The 24,933-nt window shown below is 35.6% G+C and overlaps 1 protein-coding gene across 7 annotated transcripts; it reads left to right on the top strand.

Moving 5' to 3' along the window:
- Positions 1-2,680: 2,680 nt before the first annotated feature.
- LOC122292775 (disease resistance protein RUN1-like) lies at positions 2,681-15,216 on the top strand. 7 transcript variants are annotated; one of them, XM_043101273.1, is made up of 8 exons: positions 2,681-3,120; positions 8,336-9,204; positions 10,320-10,809; positions 11,183-12,287; positions 12,514-12,810; positions 12,928-13,698; positions 13,794-14,241; positions 14,331-15,216. In XM_043101273.1, exons 3-8 carry the CDS (start codon positions 10,430-10,432, stop codon positions 14,537-14,539), a joined length of 3,210 nt encoding a protein of 1,069 aa, XP_042957207.1. In that variant the 5' UTR covers positions 2,681-3,120; positions 8,336-9,204; positions 10,320-10,429; the 3' UTR covers positions 14,540-15,216. The 7 variants fall into 7 exon arrangements, with proteins under 7 accessions (XP_042957207.1, XP_042957210.1, XP_042957206.1 ...); XM_043101276.1 differs by lacking the exon at positions 8,336-9,204 and having other exon boundaries at positions 2,682-3,120; positions 12,928-13,030; positions 13,574-13,698; XM_043101272.1 differs by lacking the exon at positions 8,336-9,204 and having other exon boundaries at positions 2,682-3,120.
- Positions 15,217-24,933: the final 9,717 nt, after the last annotated feature.

Below are 24,933 nucleotides of genomic sequence, written 5' to 3' on the forward strand. Positions count from 1 at the left end.
GTATATAACATTGGTTATAAGATTGATATGAAAAGGTTAAACATAAAATGTAATATGGTGCATCAAATGATCATCTTCTATCATTAAAAGAAAGAAGACAATTATTTGGGGACGTAAATTCTAAAAAGATTCTCTCATGTTCTTGTCCAAACTTAAAAGTCTCAATTGGGAGAAACACAATTAGTGAGTCATATAACACTTATTATCATCCGTATAAATATTCCAAACAACATTAAACGAACAATGAACATTAAATCTGAGCAATGAACAAAATTTTCTTCCGTCTCTTGTTAGCTTTCGTGATAACTTTTTCTGCTCAAAACTCCATTCCAATTTCAGGTATATACATATATGTGTTTCTGTTTCCTTAGGTTTATGAACTCCTTAATTAATCTTTCATATTAACTTACACGATCGAAAGAAACATCATGTATTTATACATGCTTGCATACTGGAAATTAAATGCTTGTAAGATGAAGTTCTCGTTCTCAATCTCACCCACCACTCTTTTTTATGTGGAAAGGAAAATATATATGATATTAATGTTTGGTGTAATTATTAACTAACAAGGATTATTGAGCTCAAACCCACGTACAGTATTGCACCCTCATCAGTATCTGAGTTTTGAAAGGAAGTTTCGGTATTCTTATGTCCATCGTTTAGCCAGTTTACAAATATATATGGCGGGCTAGAACTAGAAGAACTGATCAAAAGCCAAGCGAGCCAGCACCGATCGAGCTAAGATCAGATGGTCTTCCTTTGCGTTTGAAACAAATTAAACTATGGCCCCTTGTGGTCATGTTAACGGTTAGATAAGTTCTCTTGAAGTTCCTAGTTAACCGACTTAAAAGGACATGATTTGGACAAAAAGATAGAGATATAAAATTCTAAAAAAATTTCATTATTTTTTTTTTCAAATATCATTGAAATACAAAATACTTTTCAATTTCAGATTTTCAAATTTTCAAAATTTTCATTTAATCATCATCCAAGCATAAAAATCAATACAACTTTTAAAAAAATCAATACAATATTTTCAAGTTTTAAAATAAAAATAATATTAAAAAAATTAAATTCAAACAATTTTTAATTTTATAATATTTTTATTCAATATTTTCTCTCTCTTTTTCAAAAATTCAATAACATACTTTAATCCAAATTATTTCATTACTATTTATAGAATTTTGAAATATTTCAAGTATTAAACGAGCTTTTAGTATGTGCCTAAAAACATTACAAAGGCCTTTTACCATATGGGTGAGAAGCAACATATTCGATACAACTTTAGGACATATAATCTCTAATAAATCATTTTAAAAAAAAGGTGAAATTTTTCTTGAATTGTTGATCTTGTTTTTTGTTAAAAAAAAAATTACACGAAACTTACATGTAGAAGAAATGAGTGTTCTGCATATAAAAGTTTAATTGTGTTTTTACATGAATCATGTCTTGATTAAGTATGGTTGTAAGTTTATCAATTTTGTAATTAATGTTTTTAAATATTATAATGCATTTTGTGATTGGGACCGGGCAAAGGCATTGAAAACGCTTCTCTGCATTGGCCTCTGCGGAATTCCATGTCTCGAAAAAAATAAAAACAAAAAATTTCGCAAATATTGCTTTGAAACGTCTTCAAAATTGGTGGCCGAAATGAGCAATATTATATATCTGATCAAGGTTATTGTGAGATGAGAAAAAAAGGCGTACCTGCATTTTTGCCGCTCTCTATAAACGCACATCAAAATAGATACGATTATATATGCGTCTATTATTTTAATTTTGTTTTCATGATTTTAATCGAGTTTATATATATATATATATGCATGGTTTCTTTGATAATTTTTTTTTTTTATGTGATTCCATTAATTTTCCACTTATAATTGGATTTTATAGATTATTTATCTTTGATATTAATGTTCCAAACCAATCGAGCGCGATCAATAAAGTAAGTGTTTCAACGTTTAGTTTCCTAGGACGTTGGATATCCTGATCTCATCCTTTGAAAATTGGGAGTTAGTTATCTCTATTTTTATAGATTGTTATATTTTCAGACAAATCGAGATTAATAATTCTATTTTTACAGAGTCTCATATCTTATAAGATTTTATAATTGAAGAGTTTATAGAAATTAAGACAATATCCGTCATAAAGAAATTTTTATATAAAAAAACTCTACACAAATTAGTAATTTGATTTATAATTTGAGTTTTCGTTTATATTTATAGTCACATCTATAATTTTAATTTTATTAAATGAAATAAAATCTATTTCTCATTTTAAAAACGGGGTTTTCTAGAACGTTGGAAAAGAAAAACAAAGTTGGTAACTGGTGTGACTCCAGTTTTGCGTGCCAGCCAAGGCATGCATGCAGTACTTTAGACTTTGAACGATCTTGAGCAGTCGTAAATTTTACGCTGATGAGAATTATAATTTGAACGCGTCTTGAGGTTCATTTTATTCTTTGATCGTGCCAAGTCAAGTACTGCCAAGTCAACTACGTACTTACCCATCCATTGAATTATTATTTTCTTGCTTTTCGACTTCATGTATTCTCTGAGATCTTGGGTAGAATTAAAAGACCGGCCCCTGGCCTCAAGTAAATATTATAGCTAGATACTTCTTAATTTCATGTATATAATCAAATCATCTAGAACGAGGGAAAGAGGATCGTTAATATCTATCGTTGAACGACCGGAAAATTAGGAGTTGTATGAATTAAATGGTTAAGAATTGACCTCCGTGGATAAAAAAAATACAACTTAGAAGACTATATGCTTTGAAACGCCTCTTAAGAAAATTAACAGGAGTGTTGTTCTACCCACTTCCCCCTCACCCCGCACACACACACATACATATGTATGTATATATTGGTTCAAACTCAAAACTGAGCCTTCATTCGATCTACATATTTTCTCTTTGATTACCAAAATTACTACAATTTCTGGCCCTTGCTAATCCCAACATCTCTCCCTTTCTATCATTGATCTAACTTCCCAACCATGGAAGGTGCCCAAACTACCCCTGCGAGAGGAAGCTTGAAGCGTAAGCTGGATCCAGGATTCCAAGGCCAAAACAAACATCGAAAGGTTCTCGTTGTCGGAGACCAAATGAGCAAAGAAGGTACCATTTTCCCCACTCTTTCTGGCACATGATCACAATAGATACGATGTTGCGTCTATTACGACTTTTATTTTCATGATTTATGGACTTTATTATTAAAAATACTAGATCAAAGTAAACAGCAGAAACGATATTACCTTGTCGGAAATATCTTGGATTGAGTGCAATTGTTCTACAAATTCTCGATTGTCGTCGTTGTTAATCCAAAATCTCTCGTATCAATGGTGGAGTGTGTTATGTGGTAATATACCAGAATAACACCTACATATTTCACAGACTAGATGTTGGGACTAGAAAGAACTATTTGATATAGAGAATTTGTTTTCGATGCAAGTTCCTCATCCACAAAGAGGAGGGGCAATAACCCCTCTAAATGTACCCCCCGACTGGCCATTAAGGCCAGCCAACAAGGCTCATGAAGTGGTTTAAGAACCACTTCATAACCCTTAAAAGAAAGAGTTCCGTGCCACCCTTCAAGCTCAAGGCATAGTCGTGAAGCTTGTTGTGCTCCTCTGCGTGCACTCACAGCACCACCATGGTGCTGCGCTGCTCTGTGCATAGCAAAGGATAGTGCTTTTGTTGAGAAATGCGCGACTCTACTTGCAACAAAGCGTGTTGATTTCCATGGGTTGAGTTTTGCTCAAGTTCACTGTTGCACGAGACTCGATCGATGATCATGGGTTGAGATTCACTTGAGTTCACTGTCGAGCACAGCTTGAGCGAACGCACATGTTGATTTGAGACAATTTTGTGCACTTCTCGGAATTTTGGCCATAACTTTAGCTATAGTTATCGGAAACATGCATATGACATTAATTCGGAAAACTCTTTTCGAAACACACGCCATAATCACTAGCTGTACTCAATTTGCATATTTTCAAGGTCAAAATCTACCGTTTTCCCCTCCAAATCCCCAATTTTAGATTTTTTTTTTTAGTTATTTCACATTTTTTTAAACATCTTTAAATATTTATTTAAAAAAAAATTATAATTTACTAGTACTCACTTCCTAAATCATTAAGTTAAAAAAAGAAATAAAAAAATTAAATGCACGAGCGGTCAAAATGACGAGAACAAAATTAGGGCGTGCCCCCTTATACTAAACCCCATTTTTTATTTTCTTTTTCTTTTCCTTTTTCATATTTTTTAAACATCTTATATTATTTTTAAAAAATAAAAATAATACCAAACTAATTAAAAAATTAAAATTAAAAAATACTTAAATAGTCAAAATGAAGGAGATAAAATGAGGGACCTAGTGGCATTTTCCTACTAACTAAACATATTTTACTTCCAATTTATATAACATGGCACGTGGGGATTGCTGCCAAAATATCAACTTTGTTGTGATGGGTGGGATAATTTCGCACCGAGGAAAAAGTTGGGATCACTGTGGTGTTATTTACGGATTCCATCTAATCAAGTGCTACAACTAGATCTCTTCATATCAGAAACAAAGAACACGGAGGTCCCAAACCCAGTGTGTGCGAGGCTTGCTAGTCCATTCCAAACCCTTGGTTGGCCAAAATTCACTGATCAGCCACTGCTCAAAGGAACGAAAAAGCTTCTTCGTGTGGCCGACATCAAGCTTTTAGGACCTTTCTTAGATACACGAGAGGTATTATTCACAATCCCTATTCGGTACCCATTATTTTTTCCAAACATGCATGAACGAAGAAGATGATGGAGGGCGGTTCCTTGGATTGTTAGATGACATGCACAAATCTCACAATGGTTTTAGTTTTGTATTTTTTTTCTCCCGATGTTGTGCGTGCGTATTGTAGATTCATGGGTTAATTTTGAATCTTGTTAGTTGTTATTGTTGAATATTCAACCGCAAAAATACTTTACTTTTGTTGAAAATTTGGACCTCCCAAATTCACCTTCCTAGGATCAACAATTTGCAGGCATAATAAGATAAATAGAGAAATAATAACAACACAAGATATTTACGTGGAAACTCCAAAACAGGAAAAAAACCACCAGACCCAGAGAAGAAAATCTACTATGTAAAAAATTGTTACAATCACACAATTTTTCTTCTCACCCCAAACACATCCACAAACCTTTCCCCACTAGCAAAAATTTAACTCACATCTTCCCATTTTACAAAAATGGACAACAGAGTAATTTAACTAGAGTCAAAAGTTACTAGATAAGCATTTGACTGGTGTACTTAAACTAAGAGGCTTAGCCTCTTATTTATAACCTTCAAGGATTTGCTCCTCCTTATTTCCCACCGGTGTGGGACTATAAAAAGAAGCAAAAAGTCAACAACTTTCACTGATCGAAGCAAACGTGCTACTTAAGCACTTTCTGTTCTCATGCAATTTTTTTTAGTTTTAGAGAAAGATTTAGGTGATAAAAAACCTACTTGTCCAACATTGTCCATATAGGCTTAAAAAAAATATGTTGTTTGAGATGAGTGTTCTTTGCAAAAATCATCATGCTTGTTAATTTCAAAAATCGTATGCTTGGTTGCTTAAAATGATTGTTCTTTTCAAAAATCATTATGCTAATGTTTATTTATTCAAAAGGCTATCTTTTTAAGGATACTTTTTTTTTTTAGAAGAGCTGGTAGCCACCCACATAGCAGCCCCGTCCCAAGTTTATTAATAAGCCCTCACTTGTGGTGGAGGAATACCGTGGTTACAACCCTTGGCCTGGGGGCTACAAATAAAAACCAAAACCTAGGCCTAAAAAAACCATAAAAAAACCACAACCACAAAGCACTAAAAAAACATAAAAAAAAGACGCAGAACCACAACCTGCAAGAAACAACTTGCACAGACAAAAAGTAAGAATAGAATAAATTGAGTGTAAAGAAAAAGACATACCTGAAGATAAAACCATCGACTGAAACCCATTAACATCGTCTTCGGATTTTCTGAATGTAGGGAAGACCCCCTTTGTCCAGCCAAATATTGCCTCTTATAGTAGCAGGTAGATCGGGTAAAGAAAACCATGAGAGGGTATGGCCCTTAGCACCCATTTTAGCAATCCCATCCACAACCAAGTTACATTCTCTATAGCAGTGAACAAGAGAAACATTAAGCCTGGCTAGACGACTCTGGATCTCATCCTAATAATCTTCCATTTACCACAGGCCATATCTCTAAGTCCTCAACCAGTTAAGTACAAGCATGGAGTCAAGTTCGATTTCCACAGATGAAACACCCAACAGGCCTATATGACGAAGCCCATGAAGTAAACCCATCAGTTCTGCATAGTTGTTTGAGTTATGCCTAGTGGCAGCTACAAACCCGCAAAGAAAATTGTCGTTATCATCACGAATGATGCCTCCTGCACCCAAAGGGCCTGGATTGCCTAGAGAAGAGCCATCAACATTCAATTTGACCCAACCTGGCTTAGGAAGCTTCCACTTGACTGGAATAATAAACTCTTTCCTCGTAACATTTAAAGGCATATTAAAGCAATGTAAGACACCTTCGTCATGTTAAGAGAGCAAGTTGACATCCTTAAGCTTTAATGCGATCTAAGAGACCCAATATTTAAAAGAACACCAAACTTGTTGGACCGATTCCATCAAGCCTTCCATTCTAGCTTTACAGCGACGTCTCCATAAACGCCAAGTAATGATAGCCGGAAGAAGACCCAGTAATTGACTCGGGCGATTAGAATTTTTTATTTGCCTATACTAGCACTCCACCCTCTGTTTCCAAGAACTACCTTCCATCCAAAGAATTCCAAGAACAACAGAACAAATACGCCAAATCTTTTTAGAAAAATCTCCTCTCGCAAGACAATGATTGAGATCTTCATACTTGGAATTAGAGCAGCAATCGCAACGGAAAACAATAGAAATACCAAGATTATGGATTCTGTCATCCACAAGAAGACAATTATGAATGGCCTTCCACATAGTAATCAAAATATTATTGGGAAGAGCGGAATGCCAGACCCAATTAGCCCAAGGGAAAATAGGAGCTCTTATACGAATACAATTCCACGCGCTTTTAATAGAGAAAAGCCTGTCTGCTTTAGGAAGCCAAATCAACAAATCCTTCCCATTTTTAATCCGACCCAGTTGCAAAATAAGATCCTCTACTTTGTGATGACCAACCAATCGAGTAAACAAATCCATATTCCAACCCAACCCAGCTTTACAATCCTCCAATTTAAGATTTGGCATATCAGAAATCAGAATATTATCACAAAGAGGAGCATCATCAGCCCAATGATCATGCCAAAAAAGAACATTGCCCTCCCGAACTTTCCATTTAGAATTAGCTTGCATTAAAGGAATATTGTTCAATATCATCTTCCAAAAATACCTTTCTTATGATCCACCATAGAAATATGTCTATCACCAATATATTTAGCATGAAAAAACTTGGACCAGAGAGAAGTACCTTGCAGAAGGTTCCAGGCTAACTTCATGTGAAGAGAAGCCTGGACGTCTTGAAGGTTACGAAGACCCAGATCGCCTTCCGAGACAGGCTTACAAATATCCACCCAAGAGCGCCATTTTTTCTTAGGTTTACCATCTTTAACAGTACCCCAGAAGAAGGTACTGATGATTCTATGAATTTTCTCAATCACGGCTTTAGGAGTTCTTAAGATAGAAAGGCTGTGCAAGGGAATACTTTGAAGAACATGTTTAATGAGAGTCAAACACACCCCACTGGATAACAATCTGGCATGCCAACCCTCCAAATATAATAATTATGCTAATATTTATCTAAACCCACTATTAGATTTGCCGATAAAACTTGGTCACAGTAGACAATTAGCGCACATGACAATATGTAGACAAATTAGCTTTGCTCTTAGTGTTATTATAGGTAGATGAAGACGTATTTTTTTCATTAATTAAATTGAACACTTGGAGTTAAGTTGAGTTGAAAATATCAAAGTAGGCAATAAGTTAAACACTGCCTACATATGGTGTATTTGGGTGGGAAAGCTCCATCAAAAATTGAAAACTGAATAGACAATAGAGGAGCTCAAAGCTTTTTTTTTTTTTTTTTAAGTACTGTCTTCCTTTGGACAACCTCTATAGACTCTAGTGGACTAACTTTTCATGATGTTTTCATATATAGATAAGTGATTCTATACATGATCATGTGTACTTCAATGTGCTTTTCAATGATTATAACTGAGATGAACCTATGTTTATCTGAGAAGGTACTTCTTTGAGATGCAATATGCTTGGAAATTAACAATTTATGCCCCCTGTTACGTTGCTCAACAGACTGACCTAGCATTCTCAACACAATTATCAATGCAAAGTCTCTGTATACAACATATGCAAGTCTTTGAAGAACACAAAAGAAAAGACATACAAAGAATTTTCACTGTCGCGTGAGACTCGAACAAAATCAAGGGCTGAGTTTTGCTCGAGCCCATTGTTGCACGAGACTCAATCAATGATCATGGGTTGAGATTCACTCAAGCCCATTGTCAAGCGCAGCTCGAGCAAATGCACATTTTGATTTGGGGCAATTTTGTGCACTTGTTGATATTTTGGCCATAACTTTGGCATGGCAGTGCTACCCCACGCAGCATAGTGTGCAACGATACTCCTCCTTAGACTATGCTATGGACTGCGGTGCTAGCAGTGTCTTCATGGTTGTGCATGCAACTGAGCTAGTCACATTGAGGTGTTCATCGCACCTCTAGGTGAAGCCGTCATGGGCTACGGTCCTCCATGACAAAAACCACTACTATCCCTGGTGTCTGACAATGATTGCCGCAGCACCCTGGGCAAGCGCAATGTCGTTGGCTACATTGCTCTCATGCGCAGCACTATGCATGACAATGCTAGTTGCTGCACCACCCTTCAAGGAGAGATGCGGCCGAGACGTGCACAGCATCTTTGGAAAGCACTTCAGCCACCGTGATTTCTTGTCCTACTATAGTGCCACCATTTGCAACAGAGTATGTATCTCTGCATGCGGCCATGCAAATGGATCTCCCCCCAATAGATCAACCTGCTGCACCATCACAATGCATGGCTCTACACGAGGGGCTCGCAGCAGCATCGTCGTACTCTCGAGGGTGCACCTTGCCCAGCAGCAATTCCCTCGCTGCAACACACCATTTTGTGGCATCACGACACTAGTGAGTGACGTTTTACCTTCTGCAAATCTGCATTGTAGCATGTAGTACACAATAGAAACAATATTACCACATCAAAAATATCTTGGATCTAGTGCAATTATTCCATAGATTCTCCATCATTGTTGTTGTTCATCCGAAATCTCTCGTATATGTGGTGAAGTGTGCAACGTGGTAATATACCAAAGCAATAGCCACATATTCTATAGCCTAAATTTCGGGACTAGAAAAAACCATTTGAGAGAGAGAACTTGTTTGCGATGCAAGTGCCTCATCCACAAAGGAGAGGGGCAATGTAAATGGCCTCTCTAAATGTAACCCTGGCTGGCCATTAAGGGCTGGCCATCAAGGCTCATGTGGTTTAAGAACCACTTCATAACCCCCATGAAAAAGGGAAAGGGTGCCCACTATGGGTGCCCCTTCCTTACATTTATGTTAGGTTCAAGAATCATAAGCTTTCTTTAATTCATGTTATTCCTCTAATAATATGATTTTACAAATGATTTATCTTTGGGCAATTTGTGTGCAATTTCTATGAGTGTCGTGAGTAATATACTTAATTACAACTATTTTGTAACTCATTTTTATAATTAATCAAGGTAATTTTACAACTTCATTAAAAATAATTCTAATCTTATATAATGGTTTTATAATTAATCAATATTGTAATTGTACAACTTTGTTTTATAGTCGTGACTTTATTATTTTCCTATAAATAGTAGACATGCTGGTGATTTTATATCGAGACATATGTATGCACTTCATTAATTACAGTGATTCTCATTAAGAAAAATTATACTCATTATCTTTACCCTACACATAAATTTTTTAATTTTTTATTTATTCTCTTACTAAATGTGTGATGTATGAATGATGAATAAAAAAACTCAATTAGTTTAGGAAGAATAAAATAAAATAGAAAAATAAAAATAAGTATAATGTGTGGGAATAATGAATAACGAAGCTCTTTTGAGTTTAACTCTAGCTCTTTTAAATATTAATGTGTCCATCTCATCACATCTATCATGTTTTAGTGTGAAATTATAATTTGGCTCAAAATATGTTTTTTTTTTTTCATCATTTCCCTATTTACTTTGAGGTTTTATGTAAATTTTCAGTCCAATCATCTACCAAACCTTGTTCGAACCATTGGGATTACGAAGTTTTCCTAAGTTTTAGAGGTGCAGACACCCGTAAGAATTTTACTGATCACCTCTATTCTGCCTTGATGCGAACCGGAATTCGGACATTTTGCGATGATAATGAACTTCCAAGAGGGGAGAATATATCCAAGGAACTAATCAATGCAATCCATGGGTCAAGGACTTCCCTTGTAATTTTCTCCAAAGATTATGCCTCTTCTAGTTGGTGCCTTGATGAGCTTGTTCAGATCCTTCATTGCAAAAGTACCATGAACCACATATTTATCCCAATATTTTACCACGTGAATCCCTCTGATATGCGAAAGCAGACTGGGAATTTTGCGGAAACATTTGATAGACTTGAAGGGAGATTTCAGGAAGATATGGAAAGGGTGCAACGATGGAGAGCGGCTTTCACTGAAGCTGCGGATTGTTCTGGCTTCGACCTCCAGAGTGACGCAAATGGGTATATATTATTCTAAGTACTTGTATTTTTTCATGCAGTTTTTTTAGATATTGACTTTTGTGCTTTAATTTTCTTTGAGATCTTAGATGAAAATAATTAACTTGACAAAATTTTTAAGAAAAATTTTTTGCATGTTATTTGGGAGTACCTAAAAATTAATTTCCATGCAAACTGATCTATAAAAACTTATTTGAATGTAATTCCTAATAAATTAGCTAGAACTCACTTTCTGGCCATGGCATATCAATGTTTCAATTTTTTTTCTATTCCTAATAAATTGAGAAGATAACACTCATGATAATTTTTCATTCTTCTTTCTCTCTTCTCATACTTATTTCATTGCTCTTTTTCCCATTTGAATTGATATGATCAGGTTTGAAGCAAGGTTCATCGAGAAGATTGTTGAACAAGTTTTGTATAAATTAAACCCCATTTGCTTGGATGTTGTCGAGCACCCAGTAGGAATAGATTTTCATGTTGAAGAGATGAAAACTTTATTACAACTTGGAACAAGTACTACTACTAAACTTCTCATCATGGGTATGTATGGGATGGGTGGAATCGGTAAGACAACCTTAGCTAAAGCTGTCTATAACAATATATGCAATGGGTTTGAAGGAAGCAGTTGTCTTTTAAATGTTAGAGAAGTTTCAGAAAAATCCAATGGTCTAATTCAGTTACAAGAACAACTTCTTTTTGATATCTTGAAAGTGAAAATATTGTCGATCGGTAATGTTGACAAAGGAATCAGTTTGATTAAACAAAGACTTCACCGAAAAAGTGTTCTTATTGTTCTTGATGATGTGGATCAGCTCGATCAAATATATGCGTTAGCCACAGATGGTGAATGGTTTTTTGGTCCCGGAAGTAGAGTCATTATAACAACCAGAGATGAACATTTGCTAGTTAAACTAGGAGTAAATTACTCCTACAAAGTTGAAAAAATGAATCATTCAGATTCGCTTCAACTTTTTAGTTGGCATGCCTTCAACATGCCCCATCCAGAAGATGACTTTTGGGAGATTTCCATTGCTGCAGTGGATTATGCTGGTGGGCTTCCATTAGCACTAGAAGTTTTAGGTTCCGATTTGCGTGGAAGAAGCATTACTAAATGGAAAACTACATTGGAAAAATTTAGAAAGAGTCCAGATGCCCAAATTCAGGAAATACTTGGAATAAGTTTCAAATCACTAGACCATACTACAAGGGAGGTGTTTCTAGATATTGCATGTTTTTTTATAGGTGTTAACATAGAATATGTTTTCAAAATACTGGAGGAATGTGGATTTTTTCCAGATATTGCTATCAATATTCTCGTTCAAAAGTCTCTTGTGAAAATTGATAATACCAATTTGAGTATGCATGATCTTATTCGAGATATGGGAAGGGAGATTGTTCGTCAAGAGTCACGTCATCCAGGAATGCGTAGTAGATTGTGGTCTCATGAAGACGTGTTGAAAGTACTAAAAAACCATATGGTAAGAGATATTTTCCCCTGTTATATCATATATATAAGAATGTCCAAGTAGTACTGAACCATGCATGATATACGTGCTATATATGTAGGTATGCATGGAAGTTTAGTCATTTTGCAAGCATGCATCATGTGAGTTAATCAAGCATGCATCCATTCCAAAGGTGTTATATTCTTTTGAAAAAAAAATGATTAAATACATTCCTAATTGAACATTTTTATTCTGTTAGGGATCGGAAGTAGTGGAGGGCCTCAGCCTAAATCTGCCCATACATGATCAAGACCAAGTCATATCTTTGGAATCTGAAGCATTTGCAAACATGAAGAATTTGAGATTGCTTCAAATCAAGGGTGTAAAAAATTTAAAACTTCAAGGATGCATTGAGCATCTTTCCAAAGAGCTAAGATGGATTTGCTGGCATAGCTGTCCCTTGAGATTTCTTCCGCCAAGACTTCATCTTGACAATCTTGTTGTGCTTGACATGCAGTATAGCAAAATCAAACAAGTCTGGACGCTGGAGAATAATGTATGCAAAATCTTACCATTCCTGGTTTTTATGTGTGCCTTTTATTGAATAGTACTTGATGTTAAACGAAGATCTCACGAGATTTTTTTACTCATTTTTCAAATTTTGTTTTGGCAGGTACTCAGCAAGTTGAAAGTTCTAAATCTCAGTTTTTGTGAAGATCTCACCAAATCACCGAACTTCTTACAAGTCCCAAATCTAGAGGAACTAATACTTGAAGGTTGCACAAGCTTAGTAGAGCTACATGACTCTATTGGATATATAAAAGGACTTGTTTTGCTTAATTTGAATGGATGTAGTAGCCTTATGAATCTTCCGAAAAGCATTTCTAACTTAAAATCTCTCAAAAATTTTCACATGGGTCGCTGCTTCAATATGCGGAACTTCACAGACAAAACTACTATTATCGTACCAAATAGATCTTGGAGTCTCAGAAATTTCCTAAGGGTTTCCCTTCATGTTTTTAGGTCTTTGGTAAAACTAGGTCTCAGTAACATCAATTTATTGGAAGGTGACTTTCCCATTGATTTTGGGGGCTTATCCTTACTCCAAGATTTGGATTTATCTGTCAACAATTTTCGTCATCTCCCTTATAGCATCTGTCACCTTCCCAAATTAGCCCGTTTAAATTTAGCTGAGTCTAGATCCATTCGGTCAATTTCAACTCTCCCTGCAAATTTACAGATCTTATTTGCATTTGGCTGCGAATCACTAGAAAGAATCTCAATTTCGGAGTCCCGATTGGATGCACTTGTGCTTGCAGGCTGCTACAAACTAGTTGACATTCAAGGCTTTGAGAATTTGGCATTTACAAAAGTGGTTAGCCTGGAAGGATGCTTGGAACAAGAAGAAGAAATTGATTTTGTGAAGAGTCTTCTCGAGCTCCAAGTACTTCCTCTTTCTTTCTAGGTCTCTCTTTATCACTCACTCTCTTTTATTCTCTGATCTAATCTGAACATTTTCGCAAATGGCAAAAATGGAAGTGGCCGTTTATGATTGAGAGGCGTCAGATATACTTGTATGGTGACGAGATTCCAAATTGGTTCAGTCATAAGAGAACAGGGTCTTCCATTTCCTTTCATATACCTTCACTTTCAGATCAAGACAGAGTGATTAAAGGATTAGTATTTGGAGTTGTTTGTAGAAATAAGGACAGTCTGCAAGCATGGCACGGTGAAATTAGCGTGGTATTCCATAATAAAACAAAAGGCCACAGACAAGTTATTCATCAATTATTCTATTACAAGCCGATAGGGTCTTTGAATCATTTAGTTTTGCTTCAGGTGGGATTAGGTGGAGGTAGTAAAATCCCATATGGTCAGGAGATGACAAATGGTGAGGAAATCGAGGTGTCCTTCGAGTTCGAGTGTTCACAGGCTCTAGAGTACGTTGGAGTGAAGGAGTGTGGAATTCATCTCATCATTCAGCGTGGTAATTAATATTGTGTAGTGGGTAATTTAATATTACATGAGTATTGTGGTAAACTATAAATAAATTTGTTCATTGAAATTGTTTTGTAGAGGAGGAGGCCGGTTCAATGGTCATGTACAGTGAAAAGAAAAAGAAAATGATGGAAGACGATCTGATGCAGGACACTCCTGTTACGAAGCTAACAAGACACAGACCTCATAATTGGCCGAAGGTCTGGAAATATGATGGGATTGTTCCTTTCGTGTCCTATATAGAACGTAACACAAGTACTTTTGCTCTTCTCCACTCTCTCGGGTGATTATTTATGTCCTACAGTAAATAGTGATTGGGCTTGGATTTTATTGGGCCGACTGTTACTCTATGATGGAAAGCTAATTTTAAGTTAATTTTAAAATAAAAATAATATTAAAAAGTTAGATTTAAATAATTTTTTAACTTTGTAATATTTTAATATTCAACATTTTCTCTTTCATTTTACAAAATTTAATAAAATATTTTAACTCAAATTATTTTACCTACTATTTATCTATAAATATTGAGATACTTCAAACGTCAAAACGAGCTTTTAGTATGTGCTTAAAAGTATTTCAAAGGCCTTTTACTATAGGTGCGAAGTGACATATTTGATACAAGTTTAAGACATATAAGTCTCTCATAAATCATTTTAGAAATGGTGAAATTTTTCTCAAATTGCTCTTGCTTTTTGTTCAAAAAATTTGCACAAAACTTACATGTAGAAGAAATTGCCAGCAATGTTCCTAAAATCACAAGAAGTCAACTACGTATACTAAGGAAACGGAGGAGGATATCATGGCATATAATCCTCCACACCAATAGACCAGTTGTTGTGTTTATTTGTACATGGTTAATTTGCTGCAAACTATTTTAGAATTGTAATATAATTTTAGCTTTCCTTGTATAAGTCCACCGAGGCTACTCCGTAACATTGTTATATATGGAATACAATACACCTCTCTATCTCATCTTGTGAGATAGAATTTCTCAAAATTCTTCATGGTATCATAACTGACAGGGACACAGAGAGATTGTCCCTTTACTACTACAAAGCATGTCTTCCAACTCTTCCCTTTCCTTCAACCCTGCCCTCACTGAAGAATACCCTTACCCTTTAACACAAAATATTGCAAATTTTGTGTCTCTCCACCTCTCATCCACCAACTTCCTTCTTTTAGAAGACTTAAATGCTCAACATCCTTGAAAGGTATGATCTTCAAGGATTTGTGACTGGTGAAACTCAACCTCCACCTCAATTGATCGCTGGAGGTGATTCTGAACCTCACCAAAATAGATTGTTTGGTTAAAGGATGGTTCACGGCCACCTTATCTGAGGAGGTTCTCCACATTGTGGTTGGACTTACCACAACTGCCAAAGTTTGGCATGCATCGGTGTATGCTTTTTCTCGTGTCTCTTCTGATAGTAGCCTTGCTCTCAAGCAAAGGCTAACATCCATCAGTCGAGGATCAGATACTCTCAGTGTCTACTTGCAAAAATTCAAAACTATATGTGATGAATTGGCAGCCATCAGCAAACCAGTGCTAGATCATATGAAGTCTTGGTGGCTTCTTAATGGCCTTGGAAAGACTAAAGTCTTCACAGCCACCATGCTTTGCCCTCCAATCCCTCCTTATTCTGAAGTTGTCACTCTCTTGGAAAGCTATTCCAAGATATATAAATTGGATACGCAAGCATACTCACCAATGGTGTTTTATGGTCATAAAGGAAACATAAGTAAGAGAAACCAAGGGAACTAGTCCTTTAGTTCAAAGGGTCGTGGCTTTGTTCAAGGCGACCAGACTAGCTCCAAGCCTTCAAAGTCTCATCAATCATGTGGTTCATCCCGCAATACCTCCTAGAGATCCAATCCACCTGCAACCAAGGATGACACTCTTATCTACCATATTTGTAACAAAACAAACTACACAACCATCAAATACTTTAATCAATTTAACCATTCTTATACAGTTGATAGCATTCCTCATAATTTTGCAACTCTAAAGTGGATGGTAATCTAGAGATCACTTGGCATCCTGACACTGGTGCTATAGATCATATGACTAATAATGCAAGTAATCTTCAAACTCGTACAACTTACAATGGTTCTGAGGGTGTCATGATTGGGACTGGCGAGGTTTTGTGCATTACACATGTAGGACAAGCCACTATTGGTACAGGCTCTTCACAACTTTGTCTGAATGATGTTCTTGTGTTACCTAATATTAAGAAAGATCTATTATCTATTAGCAAGTTAACCTCTAATTTTCCTCTCACAATTGAGTTTGGTGAAGTTGTTTTTTGATAAAGGCATGACCACATAGAGGATAATAGCGATGGGAGGGAAATAGAAGGGCCTCTATATTTTTTATAATAAATTGCCCAACTCTGCCAACCATAATGGATCTGTAGCCTATTCTTTTAACTTTATTCCGGAAGGCCAATAAACCTTGTTAACACCTACGTTTGGGACATTCCAATACAAAAGTCTTGGATTATCTTTGTAATCAAGATCTTATTTCTTCTGATTCTAATTCCAAAATAATTGAGATTTGTACTAGCCACCAAATGGGCAAAGCTAGCAAGCTTCCTTTCTTGCCTTGTGATAATAATATTCAGGTTCCTTTTTACATGGTTCGTTGTGATCTTTGGGGTCCAGCCCCTTTTATCTCTAGGGAAAAATGTCGGTACTATGCTATATTTCTGGATGAATATACGAGTTTCACATGGCTATTTCCTCTTTGACATAAGTCAAAATTTTTTGACAAACTTGTTCATTTTCACAAATTTGTTGAATGCCAATATAGTGCCAAAATATGCATCTTCCAATCTGATGAAGTTTGAGAATTCTCAAGTCAAGCCCTCACTAACTATTTGCTAGAAAATGGTATTCGACGCCAATCTACATACCCAGAACAAAATGAGAAGGCTGAAAGAAGGCATTGATGTATTACAGAATTAGGCCTATCCATGTTATTCCATGCTAATCAACACCAACTGTTCTGGCTTGATTGTTGTTCAAGAACAATGTTCTTACTCAACAGGCTGCCTTCACAATCCTTAAATATGGACTCACCCTTCTTTCACTTCCATCAGAAACATCCAAACTATGGTGTTCTTTGATTCTTAGGTTCATGGTGCTTTCCTTATCTTGGTGACTATAGGAAACACAAGTTGGATCCAAAATCCCTCACATGTGTCTTCATCGGCTACAGCACTAAACATAAAGGTTACAAGTGCATGTATCCCCCCATAGGACAAATTTACATTTCACGCCATGTTGTTTTTGATGAATTTGTTTTACCATATTCTCAACCAGCACAACTTTATGGGAAAACTGAAGTTGAGGAGGAGCCCTCAACATTTTTTGAATGGAATGACCAACTACCTACTGCTACTACCTTTGCTCCTTCTCCAGTATCTTTTTTTGCAATGCAACATCACCAATAAGAGCTAGTGGGTCTATCATAGCAGCAACAAGTGAGCCTTCATTGGACTCCCTCAGTCCACCTCCTTTCGCACCACCATCTGCTTTACAACCTCAACCTACCATAGTTACCAAATCACAAATAGGTTTTCGTAAACCAAATCCAAAATATGCACACTTGCACATTGTCTTCTCCATCCCTATAGTGCCCAATTCCATTGTGTCAGCTAAGAAACATTTAGGTTGGGCTACAGCCATCCAAGAGGAATTAATTGCTCTGGCTAACAATAATACTTGGACTTTAGTCCCACAGCACTCGGAAATGAATGTCATAGGTTGCAAATGGGTCTACAAGGCCAAACTACAACCTGATGGAACCTTGGAATGCCTCAAAGCTTGGCTTGTTGTGAAAGGATTTACTCAAATTGGTGGTGTCAATTTTTTTGAGACTTTTTCTCTAGTTGTTAGTCCAACTAGCATTTGTGTTGTATTGAGTATTGCAGTTGTTAAACTCTAGGATCTTTAACAATTGGATGTAAAAAACACATTCCTTCATGGAAATCTCACCAAACCTATGTACATGCAACAACCACCAGGCTATGTTGATCCCGAAAATCCATCCTATGTGTGCAAGCTCCATAAATCTCTCTATGGACTTAAACAAGCTTCATGAGCTTGGTTCGATAGGCTAAGTGAGTTTCTTCTTCAACTTGGTTTTTACTCAAGTCTAACTGATCCTAGTCTTTTTGTTTGTCATTCCGCTAAAGTTATACTTATCTTGCTACTATATGTTGACAATATGGTGGTCCCAAGTGACAACTCCACTCAAATTGAGTGGTTGATTCAACTGACAATTTTCCATCAAAGATTTTGGTTACCTTCATCACTTTCTTGGCATTAAAGTGCACAAGTTAGGCCAGAATATTTTCCTCACCCAGCATCGGTATGCTCTTGATCTTTTATCCTATTTTGACATGGCTAACTGCAAGCCTAACGCCACACCCATGCCCTCAAAAGGCTGATTTCAAGTCTTTCTCTAAGCTTTTTTTTTTAACCCACAAAGTATAGAAGCATCCCAAGTGGTCTTCAATTTCTCACTTTCACTAGGCCCGATATCTCATACAGTGTGAATTTTGCATGTCAATTTATGTAGTCACCTACAGTAACCCATTATCAACTTGTTAAAAGAATTTTGAGGTACCTTAAGGGTATTGCAAACTTTGGGCTTCATCTCCATGCCGACAGCAGTCTAGACCTCTATGGTTTTTCTGATGCGGACCAGGCAGAGTGCCCCCTGACTCATCATTCCACATCAGGGTTCTACACTTTTCTTGGTGCAAATTGCATCTCTTAGAGTGAAAATTAGCAGACCACAGTGGCTTGCTCAAGTGCTGAGGTAGAGTACCGCTCCATGGCATCGACAAAAACTGAACTTGCATGGCTTTCCTTCCTTTTGCGAGATATGGGAATTTTTTTTTTTGTCAAAGCCACCTTCACTTCACTGTGAAAATCTCAGTGCTCTTTATATGATTGTTAACCCAGTTCTACATGCTCACATGAAACATATTGAACTTGACTATCACTACGTCTGTGAAAGGGTGGCACTTGGTTCTCTTGAACCAGATTTGTGTTTTCTTCAAATCAGCTGGCCAATATCTTCACGAAGCCTCTTCTAAAGGCTCAATTTTAAGCTCTACGATTCAAACTTGGCCTCCTAGCTGATCCTCAACCATGTTTGAGGGGGAGTGACGACAATGTTCCTAAAATCAAGAACCATGGTTTTAGGAACAGCAAGTCAACTACGTATACTAAGGAAATAGAGGAGGATATCATGCAATATAATCCTCCACACCGATAGACCAGCTGTTATGTTTATTTGTAAATGCTTAACTTGCTGTAGATTTTTTTAGGCTTGACAAAATTTTAGCCTTCCTTGTATAACTCCACCAAAGCTACTCTATAACATTGTTATATATGGAATACAACACACCACTCTATCTCATCCTGTGAGGTAGAATTTCTCAAAATTCTTCAGAAATGAGTGTCGTGCGTGTAAAAGTTGAATTGTGTTTTTATGTGAATCATGTCTTGATTAAGCATGCTTGTACGTTTATCAATTTTATAATTAATGTTTTTAAATATTATAACACATTTTGTGATCGGGACCACGCAAAGGCTTTGAAAACACGTCTATGCATAGGCCATTGTAGAATTCCATATCTAAAAAAAAAACACAAGAAATTTCATAAATATTGCTTTGAAACGTCTTCGAAACTAATGGCTAGAAGGAGCATTATATATCTGATCAAGGTTATTGCTGTCAGAGATGAGAAAAAAAGGCAATACCTGCATTTTAATTTTGTTTTCATGATTTTGATCGAGTTTATATATATGGTTTCTTTGATATTTTTTCATGCGATTCTCACTATAACACAATTTTTATTTTGTGATAGAGGAAACCATCACAAAAAATTACTAAAACGTCACCAAATACATTTGGTGACAGTTTGAAACTGTCACCACGACCGTCGCCTAATATACATCACAGAATATAATTGGTGATAGTTTACTATGCAACTGTCATAAAAAGTACTTTTAGTGACGGTTGGAAGTGTTCCATTTGATATAATGTTCGAACATGGAATTTGTTTGTGACGGTTGAAAATTATCATAGAAAGTAACGTTCGAAAGTATGACATAACGTTCGGAGGCTAATTCAAATGTTAATGAAGAAGTGTTCAAACGAATGTGTGTACGTTCAAATGTTTGTTTGAACATTAATTGTTTAAACATTCAAACGTTTTGTTAGTTTGAGCATGTTTACATTCAAACATTTAGTTGTACGTTGGAACGTTATTTTTTAATTCTTTCCAATTACGTTCAAACGTTTATTCGAAGGTGAACCAACGTTCGAATGTTTTGTATTTACATTCGAATGTACAGATCAAAAACACCAATTTCATAAAATTAAAAACCATACAAATTGTATCATATTTATACACCATCATTTAACAACTAACAATGTCTTATAATGTTTCAAAATTAGATATTAAAACACTAATAAAATTGATAAATTTCATTTCTTCTTCTTTCCTCCTCGCCCACCTCGATTTTATTGCAAAGACATAACACGCTCCATTTGCACCATCATCTCCTACTGCACTTGCTCTTGGACTTCACTGCGCATTCTTTCCTTTGATCTTTTTGCTAGTCTTGTAATCGCATCTCTAAATGAGACTGTCGCTCTAAGAGGGACTCCAACTCTTGCTGTCTCGACCTCATATACTTGTTCTAGCACCATGTAACTTCTAAATCTTTTGTAAAATTATTAATTTGTGAAGTCGATGAGGTTGAGGAAGATGAACTGAAGGAATGCTTGAAAGATCATCCCAAACCTCTTGCCATACTAGACTTGGGCCTGAGCACTTGCATGAGTCACTCAAAGAGGATTCCCTAGAAGCTGATTGTATTTCCATCATTTTTTCCTGCAATTTGAAAGAAAACACATAATAAGTAACATATTAAAAAAATACAAATAAAAAAATAATCTAGATAACATGTTGCATAATTTATTTAACAAAATTAACACCGCTAACATAATTATCTGCAGAGGTAGGATCCATCCACTCACTATGCTCATTAGTGTGAGAGCAGCATAGACATGAATGGGAAAAAAGTTTTCAGGATCATCACATTTCTAACAAAGTGACATTAGCAATTTTAAAAAGATAGTGTTAGTATTTATATAAAAGAATATCAAAAAAATAAATGAATTCTATAATTTATTAATTACTATTTTTTTAGCAAAACGGTAAAATGACCTTGAACCGGCACAATGATGGATAATCAGAGTGAATCTATTCTATGCATTTGTAGCACTTAAGTGCTATAATATTAATTAAGAATGTTAATTCTAATATATATACATATAATATATAGAACGAATATAAATGTAAATAATTAAAGGAAATAAATCTAGAATACTTGATAATCTGAAGATGCAAAAAGATCACAACATTTTCTCCAATCACCTAACTTCATTTGCTGGAAAGGGGACTGCGCAGCCTCTTCCAACGTCTCAAACTTCTTGACATTGGAATAGTGTAGCCATTAACTCATTCATTGTTCTCAAATCCTCACTACGTCCAAAGTCGAAGTCAAATTCATCCTAATAAGTGAATTACGTCAAAAATATGATATACTAATCTATGTGAAAGAAATGTATTCTCAAAGTAAACTCACCAGCACATGACTCCGAATGTAATCCTTAATCTCATTTGGAACATCTCTCCATGATCACACATGAAATGGAGCATAAACACGGACTATTGTGCCAATATAGGAGAAAAGCGCTACTGCACTATCATCCACTCATCCAGTAGAATTATCAAGAATGGTGACTTTGCATTTTACGTGCCTTCAATTTTTTTTCTAGAGAAATGCCAGTGTATGGCCACGAACGCGATGAGCAAATGCATCAACTAATAGATAATAGTATAATTAATTAATTATATAGTTATTGAGACAAAAGTATTAATATATAATTAATTATCATAGACATTTCCTTACTGGTAGGTGTCAATTGGCTGTTGTTATCTGCTGTGTCAACTTGATCTTAAGGAGCAAATTCCTCGGGTGGGGAGTCCTCAACTGGTTCAGGACTTGGACTTATTTTTACTACTTTTATTCTTCATCTTTGGATGTATTCTCCCTCAATAACATCTTCGTCGTCATCATTAACCTCTTCTTCATCCTCCTTATCCACTTCCTCATTGGATTCTTCTTCTAACTCTTCTTCTTCTTCTTCTTCACTTATTTGAATTGAATGATCATTTAATACGGACGGGTTGAGATGGACGGGTGGGACATCATCTCTACACAAGGGGAGCAAATCGAGTGTACCAAGATCAACAAACAAGTTAACACCCTCTCCATCTTCTTGGTAGGCCTCTACAATCGGAGTGTCATCTTCAACTCCACTATTCTCATAATCCGCACTCGTTCCTACTTCATATAAATTTCGAGGGACAAATTTTTATACGACTCGCCAAGTTATCTCTCCATTATCTTCATCAGCGTTTTTCATTGGATCAATCAAGTAATAGACTTGGTTAACTTGACAAGCCAATACAAATGGATCATCTTTGTACCATTTAGATGCAATATTGACATTTGTAAAGTGATTATCCCTATGTATCAAAAGCCGACCACTGCTTAGATCCCACCAATCACATTTAAAGACATATGTTATCGTCCCACCCAGATATTTCAATCCGATAATATCATGTATGACACCATAATAGTCAGTATCACCTATTTCATGACTCCCCTTGACCAACACACTACAGTTTTGAGTCTTTCTACTACGTACATGGTCTAGAGTATGGAATCTATAACCTTAAACCGTGTATGCAGTGTACCAAAGTGATCTATTTGAGGGATCACGAGACAATGCATACAATTCAGAAGAAACTGATCCAGGATCATGAGCAGTTATTCCAAAATCTATCAATTGAAATAGTATATACTTATTAAAAGTTACCCAGAGTTAGAAGTTTCAAAATATAACATATATGTAATTATTTTTCATACATGTTGTTCAAACCATCAGGAAAATTATTCCTCGTGTCTTACCTCTATATTCTCTACTCTTTCCATCCTAAGTTTGTCCATGTACTCACTGTATATAAATGCAAATAAATATAATTGGGCACAAAAGTTATAGTCACTTTTTTAACTAGAATTATTCGAAGCATGCAACGACATACTTGAGATAGTCATCGATCTCCCGAAAATTATTTAGCACGTATCACCAAACTTTACCAAACTCTCTATCAATTAAATCGTAACTTGTTTTTGCACCCAATGGTCATACATTCTAAGAAAACACTGATAGCTAACGAGGAGGCGAAGTACCAAGATCAGCATTTTGTTCTTGATGATTAAATCGTGTCTCAACGCCAAGAAGATATAGAGAGTAAAATGTTAACCATTCATCGTGTATATAGGCCTCTGCTATTGAACCCTCAACTCTGGCTTTATTCCCAACAGTGCGCTTCAATCAACCCAAATATCTTTCAACTGGATACATCTAACGGAACTGCACCGGTCCACCCAACAGTACCTCCCGAGGTAAATGTATTGTCAAATGGATCATGATATCAAAAAATGATGGTGGAAAGATCTACTCAAATTTACATAGTATAGCAATAATGTCTTCTTCCATCTTCCGCAACATAGCTCGATTTACTATCCGAGCGCACAAATCCTTAAAAAATATACATAGTTCGGATATGGCGACATGTATATTAGATGTCAACTTCCCACGGATTCCCACCAGTAATAACTTTTGCAAACATACGTGACAGTCATGACTTTTTAATCCACTAATTTTTCAGTCATCAAAGCTAACGCATCTACCAATGTTTGAAGCATACCCATCTGGCAACTTCACACCTTGCAACCATTTATAGAAGTCCATCACTATCTCCCTTGTCATCGTAAAACATGCATGCTGCATAACTACCTTGTTGCCTTCCACCTACAAATGTAGATTATATTTAATTTTCATTCTCTCAATATCTTTCCTCATCTTGATCGTGTCCTTCATCTTTTTTTTAATGCTTATCAAACTATCCAACCATCTTTTGATGAGCATTAATGACCATCTTTTTGTCACAAACTATTCAACCTTGACAACTTTCAAGGCCGGAGAGACTTTGACAGTCTAGCAACTTGATAGAAATTCCTTCAAGATAATTCTCCATCATTCTCTCCAAGATTGGAAGCTAGTGAGCATATTTACAATATCTCTCTCTAGTTTAACAAAATAACACAACTATTTGTTTGACATTGTTATTATATATAAAAAATAAAAAGTATTGTTATTATATAATTGTTATTATAATTGTTATTATATATAGAAAGTATTTGTTATTATAATTGTTATTATTAATATTTAATTGTTATTATATATATTTTATTATAATTTATACTTATTTTTTTTCTTATTCTTTATATTATAACTTAGTAGAAGCACATATTAGTTATAATTAGTTATTATGTCTAAAATGTTTACTAATATCTATATAGTTAATTGAGTGAGTTATTTATTTATATAGACAAAAAGTATATAGTATATTCTAATTAAACATTTATTTGATCCATTATTATAAATTACTCTATTTTATATTAAATATGGAGTAATTTATTCCTTCCAACTTTCAACTTATTTGGTGGCTTCAATACCTCT

Source organism: Carya illinoinensis, chromosome 13, assembly GCF_018687715.1.
Source record: "Carya illinoinensis cultivar Pawnee chromosome 13, C.illinoinensisPawnee_v1, whole genome shotgun sequence".
NCBI classification, from domain to species: domain Eukaryota; kingdom Viridiplantae; phylum Streptophyta; class Magnoliopsida; order Fagales; family Juglandaceae; genus Carya; species Carya illinoinensis.